At 42.5% G+C, this 10,476-nt stretch overlaps 2 protein-coding genes across 3 annotated transcripts in view; one reads left to right on the forward strand and one right to left on the reverse strand.

Annotated features, from left to right (window-relative positions):
- Window positions 1–3,191: 3,191 nt before the first annotated feature.
- Window positions 3,192–6,484, reverse strand: LOC104957030 (kelch domain-containing protein 8B). Of its 2 annotated transcripts, none has more exons than XM_010784628.1 (2): window positions 5,564–6,484; window positions 3,192–3,264 (listed from the first exon to the last, which is right to left on the reverse strand). In XM_010784628.1, exons 1-2 carry the CDS (start codon window positions 5,952–5,954, stop codon window positions 3,218–3,220), a joined length of 438 nt encoding a protein of 145 aa, XP_010782930.1. In that variant the 5' UTR covers window positions 5,955–6,484; the 3' UTR covers window positions 3,192–3,217. The 2 variants fall into 2 exon arrangements, with proteins under 2 accessions (XP_010782930.1, XP_010782931.1); XM_010784629.1 differs by lacking the exon at window positions 3,192–3,264 and adding an exon at window positions 4,988–5,372.
- A 3,717-nt stretch (window positions 6,485–10,201) lies between these two features.
- LOC104957110 (ryanodine receptor 2-like) overlaps window positions 10,202–10,476 on the forward strand; it is a 26,474-nt gene continuing 26,199 nt past the window's right edge. The window contains exon 1 of the mRNA XM_010784723.1: window positions 10,202–10,453. Coding sequence (XP_010783025.1) covers window positions 10,202–10,453 — 252 coding nt within the window. The remainder of the gene's footprint in view (window positions 10,454–10,476) is intronic.

Below are 10,476 nucleotides of genomic sequence, written 5' to 3' on the forward strand. Positions count from 1 at the left end.
GTCATTCTGGGTGTTTTGGTGTTGTTACGTTTGAGCTTATTTATTCTTTCTGCCTCAAGGTTTCCTGCTTCATTTACTCTTTCAATCAGAGTTTCATCGGTCACCTCCATGTTATCAAGGTATGGCTTAATCTGATATTTGATGTTGTCACTGAGCAGCCCTGTACCAACTGACCGTAGAAACTTCTTCCTGCCAGGTCTGCACTGTAGTGCTCCTCCGAGTCTCTGTCCTTGGATGTAAACAGCAGTCTATCTTTTAGTTCAATAGCTCTGAACAAAAACTCTTGTGCTGATTCTTTCGGCTCCTGGGACATGCTGATCAATTTTTGGTACAGATCTGAAGTGTCATCTTCGTTGTAATGCCCCTTTTAATATGATCTTTAGCTGAGGCAGAGTCAATTCAGTCTTTATTTCTAGCATGTCACGCAGCTTTAAGCCAGGGCTAATGGCCCTTATCACAGCCTCGATTACTTCCGACTCACCATGACCCTTGCGAAGCCCGCTCTCTATCTGGTGTATTAGGTTGGTATATGACAGTTTGTCACGCTGCCCTCCTTCACCGATTTGGCCGCAGATGCGGAACTCTCGCCTGATGGTTACCTCTGGCACCTTAGCTGTGAATAGTGGCCCGCTAGTGCTGCTGCTGACGCCATCTGATATGTTTAGTTTTTCAACCAGCATCTTTATTTCGTCTTCCAAACTCTTTCGGGACTGCTGCAGCTCCAGAGATTTATCTCTCATCTCAGTGTCATGGCGGCGCTCGCGCGCTTTTCTGTCTCCGTCTTCGGTCAGGCCCTCCATGAAAACTAGCAACTCTTGGATTACTTTACATGCTTCCTCTGCATCTGCTTTTTCTTCAATTTCGTCAATTTAGTTTTCTGCTATTTTAAATAATGTTCGTCTGTTTTTATCAGCAAAAGTATCTTCTTCATCATCTTCTATACAATGCAGATATTTACAGACCTCCACCATCCGGTCACGGTTTTGCTGACTCAGAGCAATGGTGGCGCGATCTAGGAGAATCTCCAAATCCATATTTTCCTCACGGTACAGTGTTATCTTTCTTTTCCTGGTTCGTCTCAGGATAAAAGCCCTCTTTTAATCCATTTAGAGCTAATATCCTGGCTAGCTCGCCAATATATGTTGCACTCAAGGACTCAAGCGGACATCACTTGTCTTTTCTCACTCGTGGCAACTTTAATAAGAACCAAAAACTCTTGTCACAGTTCCCTCAACCACCGAGGAAGAAACGCTCTTCCTCACCTTCACGCCCTCAGGCGGAGCCTTGTGGCGAAAACAGGCAACTACATGCACCAACTAACCCTGCTTTAACAGTAAACATAACATGCAAACATTCATACATAGTTGGCACAAAGACACTAGACAAATAAACATAACACATCGTGAACAATATCGTCACATTTTCTTGCCTTTGCTGCCGTGAGTTTTGGTCGCACAGTGATGATACTTATACTATTGGAATCCGTGGAATCTCAGCTTTCATATGATATATTGTTTGTGCAGATCCGATGAAGTATAAAATATTGCTACTGTGAGTTATGTGCTAAGTGCGTTAGCACTCTTTTGCTTAGTGCTAATTCAGACGCTTGGCGTTAGACTTATGTTTTGTTTCGGTAGAAATGGGTCATATCGTCAGTTAGCTGAGTTTCTTCCCGTTAAGTGGGTATGACACATTAAGGTAGTTAAATGTTAAGAAGCCCTGAGACAAAGTTTCGTGAAAATTGTTCCGATAGCTCCCGCCTGGCTGGCTATTAACAGGTTAATGTTAAAAAAGCTCTTTATTTTTCCCATACTGCCTGTGCTGCACCCTCTGTCTGAAACCAAAGCAGACTGCTCTGATTGGTTAGCTGGCCGGCTCTGTTGTGATTGGTCGATAACTCAGAGATGTCCCGCCTGTTAGCCTGTCATGTACAATGTATTAGAGCACTAGCCAATATAAGGGGCGAGTGTTACATTCTAGCAGGGTGGGGGCGCGGGGGGTGGCAGTATTATCAGCATTTTCTTTAAAACCAATTATCTCAGGCAGAATTGGAAAATAGCATTCCCTTATTTCCAGCCAACAACTCTTGATAACTATATCATTTTGAGTCAAAGTCTGGAGCTGGAGCTGCATTTTCACGGCAATAAGCCAACACTCTTACCAGTCGATAATTCATGTATCAGAGATGGATAATTCATCATTAACTCGTGGAGTAAACGTTCCAAATGTATTAAATGTGGATCACTGAAGCAGTAAGCAAATTAGCCAGAAAGCAGACATTTGGAGCTAAACATAGCAGATAAGTTCCCAGCTACAGTTGCTAAGCTGTTATTACAAAATTGTTGTTTGGGAGAAAGGTTTAGGGAATGCAACTAAATTGTCAGTTTTAAACTTGAGTGTAAATTGAGTTAATACGCCTGTTAATCCAACCTGTAATGCTTGAAGATACGCTGGAGGAATCCAAAATATCCGCATATCAGGCCCCATTCTGCTTTTTGGGGTTTTCCCTTTCCTGTCGAGTCCTGAAATTGAGCATAATTTGGCGGCTGTGGCTAAGTGGATAGAGTGCTGGACTTCGAATCGGGGGGTAAGTTTGAGTCCCACTGCAGTCAGCATGTCGTTGTGTCCCTGGGCAAGACACTTCACCCCAAATTGCTCCTGTGGGGATTGCCCGTAGTATTGAGTATGTAAGTCGCTTTGGATAAAAGCATCTAACAAATGACATGTAATGTAATGTAATAATAGGGCCCCTTTAATAGCCTTTAATTAAAATCCAAACATTCCAGAAATGCTGGAGGATTCCAATTAATTTGATGACACTTGACTGCATGTGCCTTTTCACCATGTGCATGAAACAGTATGGAATAAGATGCCTGTCACAGAATATTCCCTCCCTGTCTCTATTAGCTTGAAAGGTCATATTGATTCCTCAGTTTATCAAATCAGCACTCAGCAGCCTGAGACATAAACACCAAAAACTTCAGCGACTTCTGTTCCCTCTCTGTTCATTGTCAGCCTTCAGTATTCCATTATTGTAATATTTATTGGAAATACTTTCCATAGACAGAATAGAAAGAAAATAAATTCACAAATATAAACTCAAGAACCACTTCCACCCACTCTTCTCTCTTCCTGACTTCCTCACGACTCCTTTGCCAACATCCACAGCCTCAGACAGCCTGCACTCGCCTGGGGAGTGAGCACGAGTCCAGTATGTTTATTCAGTGGAGGTACGCTGCGTGACGACTGGCGCTTCAACACGAGCTGTGTTTGACAGAACACACGAGGTAGTGCTTTCACAGGAAGATATATCGCAGTAGGCTTGTACAAACACACACACTGAGTACAACTTGCTGGAGGTGTAGCAGTCAGTACACAACATTCCATGTTCAGTGTGGATTTAAGTAGAATGAGGAAATAGATTCAATGCATAAACATTTTCAAAGTGCAAAGGTTCAACAGCGGCTTATTGGTCACTTTTCTGAATGTAGCAGTTAGGGCACGGAAATGCTTTCATATGGTCAATAAGAAAGAACAAGATGTCAGTAATACTCAAACATACTGTAAGAATCGGACCTTTCAATTTTCCCTGAAATGGGCTTTAGATTAAGGGACTAGTGCGATCACGAGCCCCTGCATTCAACATGTCCATGCATCCTTGGGTAAGAAACCCCAAATGTCTGCTCATGGCCAAAGTTGTACTCTATGAATGTGTGTGAATGCTGACTGTTACAAGTAAAAGTGCTTTCAGGGGTCAAAGAGACTGGAAAAGTCCTGTATACAGTATATGCAATGCAGTTAGCATATTCCCAATCCAAGGAGTGGGAGTAACGGATTACAATAAAAAGTTACATGAAAACATATGTAATCAGATTACTGTTTCAAAAATATGGGGATCATTAGGACTACAATGTTACTGACAAACTTAAAAGAGCATATGATGTTTGTTGTAAGGCAGGTGAATTTATATGTTCATAAAATAGTGTGTGTGAGCTTAACTGTGTTTATTAAACTCAAACGGAGCATTTTCTGTCAGCTCAGATTGTATTTCTGCTTTTGTTAAACTGTAGTTTGTGCTCATGTGTTTCAGTGTTGGTGTGTAGGCTGCTGCCTGAATATGCTTCATGAAACGCAGCTTTTACTATTAATTACATCTCTGACCAAAGGACACATTTTATCTACTAAATATCATGGTTCTCTTCTACATCGTTCTTTTATATTGCATAATAAACTTAAGTAAAACAAATCTTATTGTTATTTATTTTCTCTTATTTATTTACATTGAGGGAATCCAAAATTAAGTAATCAGGCTACATTACTTTTTTGTTTTGACACTATGATTAGGTTGCTAATGAATGTTTTTCACATGTAAATAATTGTAATGGAATACATTTTTAAAGTAACCCTCTTTACCCCTGCCCAATCTGGTGCTTCCCAGTGATAATAATCAAAACATGGGCCCAAGTTAAGCACCATATTCATGGTTTGTGTGAGTAGCCATCGATCTCAGCCTCACTCAGTTTTGATCAGAAGAGAAACGCTTCCACTCGAGAGACACTTTAGGAGCTCCACTATCAGTTAGAGCGTCTCCAAAAAATGTTCAGCTAATTAGTTAACATCACCACTTCAGAGGAATCACTTTGTTGTTGCTGTTGCTGTTGCTTCAAAGTCCAGATCAGATCCTAATGAGCCTGCATGAAGTTGTGTCAGTGTTTGATGTTGTGAATGCACAGTCACGAACTGACACATTTTGAAAACTAGAATGAGCGCTCTCTAAGCACTGCAATACAGTCCAACTGTCAAACCAAGATTGTGTATGTGGATAAGCAATATTCAAGACCACCAAAGAACAACTCTGGAATCACGAACAATCTGCAAGTCATCAAGGAAACATTTTTTATTCATACTTAAGTATAGAATGGGATGGAACGTGTAAAACACTATCTATCCCTCAGTGTCACCAGAGGGAAGTCATCAGTCGCCTATTTAATGATATAATGGTGCGTCGATACCAAACGCAAAGCAAAGATTAGCCTTGTGTTACTTGCGGTCATTGCATTCCCGTGGCATAATTTGTGTTTCAAACAAAGATGCGCCTGCAAGGGGGCGGGGCTTATCTCCATGTACAAACCTAGATACTGAATGTTTTATGAATCATAGCCAAAATAAACACTACTGCTGCTTTGTGCATGTTAAAAGTATGTACAAGCAGCCAGGTATGTAAAAGTCCAGTGTGAACGCACCATAATCATCATGCAGGTCAATCCTGGATCAGATGTACATTAAAGGGTCTTGAGCATGTCCTCAGTGATTGTAATGTTGAATCTTGTTTCCATGTTTGTCCCGTTGCAAATGGAGCCGTCACTGTTGCTCTGACAGGAAAGTATTACGTGTCATTTTGTATCGTGTCAAACATGTCAACAAATCTACCAACTGACCCAAACTGGAACCGACCTCGTCCATCTTGGTCTCATCAAACATCACAACAATATATATTCATAACCATCTCAACCAACATCTGCTTTGATGAACAGCGCTACAACCATGTATTCCCATTTCTTACCTCTCTCCACGGTGGTGACCCCCATGGACGGCTGCCCCAGGCTGGCCTTGGTCTCCCACTTGCTCTCGTCGGGGTGGTACATCTCCACGGACTGCAGGGGGGTCTGCTGCTGGTTCATGCCCCCGAGCACCATCACCTGGCCCCCCAGCGCCACAGCCGAGGCCCCAGCCCTCGCAGTGGGCAGCGGGGGCAGCTGGCTCCACGTCTGACTCTCTACATCCAGGACTTCCACGCTGTCCAGGGGGGCGCCGGTCTCGCTGCAGCCCCCCAGCACATAGAGAAGGCCTTCGTGGTAGACGGGAGTGCAGTAGACGCGGCGCTGCGTCATGGGGGGGAACTGCTCCCAGTACAGCGACTTGACAGGACTCACCGCCATCTCCTGCACAGGCATGTCTCCAGGAAAGAGAGGAGGGGACACACCATCACACGCCGCACCAGGGGGGAGGAAGAGAAGGTGAGGGGGGGAAACTTGCTAAACGTTGAAATAAGCTTGTTCCTGTCGGTTTGATTGAGCGCCTGGGTGTCCAGAGAGGGTAAGTGAAAGATGGTTAGATGACAAGGAATGATGATGCTAGGGATACTAGGAGTGGGCAGAATAGGGAAAAGAAAAGGGAGAATGTATCTCACTCACTCCTCAGCCAGATGTCACGACACCCTCTATTCCAATGATTTATTCATTCTGCTGTTGGTGTTTTCGGCGCAGACAAGCCTTCTGCCCTTCACTTCCCTCTATTCCTTTCTATCCGGCCTTATCCTTCCCTTCGCCGCATCCTGTCGGGCGGCTATCTTCCTTAGAGTTTTGGCTTGAGTATATTCCTGGGGAATAGCTGCTTGAAGAGGGTGTCCAAGGGCATTAAACTTAATCCCACAAAAACCCTTCAAAGTCAAGAGTTGAGGAGTCGAAAAAGGGATAAACGAACGAGTGGGGCGGTGGCACCCGATCAAAGACTCAAGTGTGACAGTTAAGGAACGCTGACCTTCAATAGCGCCCTGCTAATCCAAGAGAGAGCCTTTATGTCAGAGCTTTGATGAAATGATTCACCTGCAGTTCTACACGCACTCTATCTTGGTGATAGAGTCTACAGTGGAAGAAATGATAGATGGACCAAAGTCTTTAAAAGAAAACTCTGCGGGAGTGTAATGACTGCAGGAGCTCCTTGCTTTTTAACAAAGATGTTCTTCCCTTAATTAAAGCAGGATTCCAAATCCCGCGAGCGTTGTTCTATGGCTGCTGTTAGGCACAGTGCGCTGTGAACTGTGTGCCTCGTTGCCTCCTGGTAGCTTTGGAGGCGATGAGAGTCCCTCGGAGGGGCCAAATCTGGAAGAAAAGACAACACAGGATTAGATGAAGAAATGGGAGTGTAAAGATAATCTTAAATAAAATGAAGAAGATGTGCTGTTTATGTGCTGAACAATTATGTGTTATATTCTTTCCAGTGGTTATATAGTGACTAATGAGGTAGCAGGGACTGAAACAAGAAGGCGTGTGTGTGTGTAGTTTCTGGTACCATTGACACAATCCAACACAATCCTTGGAGAGCAGTCTAAGTAAAAGATCCATGAGTTCTGAGGGTCATTAGATTTCAAAACTCTGCACAGTAGTTTATAATACCGAGGCACGATTCTACAACTAAACTATTACACTGGCAACTATTATCTTTTGGCGCAACTATTCCAAAGTTAACAGTAGAAATATGGCGTTCAAATCACAAAGTAATCTACAGGGATCATCCATATCGCTATCTACTAGGGATGTAACGATATATCGAATATCGCGGTAAATAAATGTCTCAATCCCGCCGTGAGACTGACAAAATCTACAGCGATTTTTTTTTTTTTTTAAATATATAGTTGTTTTTTTAAACCTTTATTTAACCAGATGGTCCCATTGAGATCATTGATCTCTTTTTCAAGGGAGACCTGTCCAACATGGCAGCAAGTAGGTTAAAACATGAACATAAAACAATAGATAACACAAAAGGACATCGTATTTACAGGGCTACATGTACATACCTAGAGACATTGAGAAGTACCAACAGTATATTTATATCTCACCCTGTCAATAAGCCTCACTTTCTTGGCAAAAACGGTATTGTTTTTGAAGTGGTGGAGAGACAATGCACAGTTTGACCCACTGCTGTCACCCATGGCCAAAGCATATCTCTCTGTCCCAGCAACATCAGTACCAAGCAAGAGAGTTTTTTCCACAGCAGGGGATATTGTAAATGCCCAAACATCCCAGCTTCCACCTGGAAATGTGGACATGCTCATATTCCTAAAAGATAACCTTGATGATGCTGAGTGAGTGAGTTAGTGAGTTAGAGTTGAGTTACTTGAAAAACTAAAGTGAAACTTGATTTATTCTATTGCAGGGTCTGATTATCATATTGTTGACACTTTAAAATACTACTATCCTACTAAAATGTTGTAGAAATCAGATTTATTATTTAATAAAGAAGAAAAAAAAAAAAGTGAAAAAGAAAAAAAGATTCACATTTTTTTTCTTTATTTTTCAATATCGCGATAAATATCGTACCGTGGACGTTTTATGGCGATATTATCATACCGTGAGTTTTTGGTATCGTTACATCCCTACTATCTACATCGCCAATTGGCCTCATTTTAATGAATGTGGTCTAAGACTGACTTCCCTATTTCACGAATATTTGATTTTGCATTTATTAAAAAAGAGAGAAACTCAAATCAGGGATGTTAGCCTTTGCAGACCATTTACATGCACAGAAAACCTAATATAACACATTACAGGACAGGTGAAACCCCAAAAAGCACAATAGATTCAACAATCCAATAAACAGCAGAAAAATGTTGGTCAATACATCAAGGGTTACAGCAAGACATGAGATCAATTCAATATTTGGAACTAAACCCATTTGGTATAGATTTTAAATCATTCATTAGTACAGCGTTCTTTATAAGGAAATTGTGATTTGAAAGATGCACATTTTGGCCAAGTGTGTGTTATAGGTTGAAATCATGAATCCCTTGGCTGATTACCAAAATATATTCTTAGTCAATGAAAGGTAATTCCTTTCAGTTCAATAGCATCGCACTCAGATTACAGTGAATGTAGTAATCAGAATCACAGCAATGAAACGTCTGGCTGTGCAGGAACTTCAGGATTCAGCTGTGACATTTAGCAGGTGCGAGGAGCAAGAAATGCAACACAATATGTCTGTATATGCATCAGGTTCTCCTCTGTGTCTGATGATGATGATGCCTTCTTCTAAGACAAAATTAATGGTCTGATCCCTGTGGACACGATGACCTTTGAAAGAGAGGAAGAGAAGCGACAGCAGAGAGGTAAATGTGTCCATACCTGCATTTATGTGTGGATTTATTTGCATATGATATTTGGACATCTTTGAGTGTCTACAAAAAAAAACAAGAAAAGATTTACAGAAAATACCAAGGAGCTCAGGATCATCAATTATCTGACAGGGGTGGGGAAGTCTCAACTTAAATTAATATGTTTTTCAAGTTTAAAAAGAGAAAGCAAAAGGCATGTGAAGTTTACTGTGTTGTGGTTCATGCTTTGAGGTTTTAACAAGGAAGAAAGCATGCAGTAAAATCAATCGAGATTTCTGGTTTGGCTGCAACAGTTTTTTTTAATCAATCCATTGCAATGCTAAATCAGTGGACTTCTCTTTGACATGTTACTGAAATCCAGTGAAGTAAAATAACAAATAAAAAAGTTGGGGAAATTCTGACAAAAGTTGTATGTACACATATTACATGACTAGTGACGCTGCTAAAGTAACAGTGTAACGCTTCTAGATACAGGTTCAGAATATGAGTATGGTATTGATATTGTCATCTAACTTTCAGCAAGAAGGGAGTTTCTCTCACACTGTGAACCTGGTCCTTCACACACACTCCCCTCCATCCTCCCCAAGGCTTAAAAAACACCTCTGTTTGACTCTTTTTTTACTTCAATAACATAGTGACATCACTATGTAACACTCGCATTTCATTGGCTAGCACTCCAACACATTGTACGTGATAGGCTAAGGGGACAGGATATCTTTAATGCCCCTTTTCCACCAAACCAGATGCAGTTCAAGAACCGTTCTTTTGCTTTTCGGTGCTGAACCGGTTCTTCTCTGTAGCACCACTTGTGTTTCCAACGCTCAGAGCCCGAGTGGAGCTCGAGTAAAGCTGCGTCATTGCGTCATCATTTGCGTCATCATTTGCGTCATCACGTAAACGTTTACGTGCCTTCTTATGACACCCATACGGTGCAAAAATCCCTCATATCGACAACAACAATGATCCGGTAGTCTTTCTTGAGTTTTTTTTAGCTTGTTGCTTGTTTGCTCCAGAGTCCGGTGGTATCCAGAGGTGGCCAACTGCCGCTGCAGCTCCTGGAGAATAGCTTTAGACCACGTTGTGCCGTCCAACTTCCTCTGTACCTCTTGCGTTGACCAAAGCCTGAGGAGGTCATTTGTCTCTTCAGCTCTTCACTCTCTGACTCTGTGGCAGAAACACTTGTCCACGCTTAATCACATCCCGTCTGGACTACTGCAATGGAGTTCTGTCCGGGGTTCCTAGCAAAACCCTGGACAGGCTCCAATAATACCTCCAGAACTCTGCCGCCAGGCTTCTCACCCGCACCAAGCCATGGCAACATATCACCCCCTCATCCACCAACACTGGCTGCCGGTCAAGTCCCGGATTCAGTACAAAACACTCCTCCTCACGTACAAGTCCCTCCATACCCTCGCCCCCCAGTACTTATTGGACCTCCTCCATCCCTACACCCCTTCTCGGAGTCTGCGGTCCTCAGACACGGGCCTGCTCTCCATCCCCTGCTCTTGCCTCCGAACTGTTGGCGACAGGGCGTTCAGTGTTGCGGCCCCCCCCCTCTGGAATGTACTTCCTCCCTGGACATCTTC

The sequence above is a fragment of the Notothenia coriiceps genome, unplaced genomic scaffold (genome assembly GCF_000735185.1).
Source record: "Notothenia coriiceps isolate Sejong01 unplaced genomic scaffold, NC01 NC01_scaffold00026424, whole genome shotgun sequence".
Lineage (NCBI taxonomy): Eukaryota > Metazoa > Chordata > Actinopteri > Perciformes > Nototheniidae > Notothenia > Notothenia coriiceps.

Coding starts and splice junctions, on each gene's coding strand:
- LOC104957030 (XM_010784628.1), bottom strand. CDS start 5,954: ATGCCTGTGCAGGAGATGGCGGTGAGTCCTGTCAAGTCGCTGTACTGG. Junction 3,265..5,563: donor GGTCACCACCGTGGAGAGAG/GTAAGAAATGGG, acceptor TGTCAAACACAG/CTCGTGTTGAAGCGCCAGTC.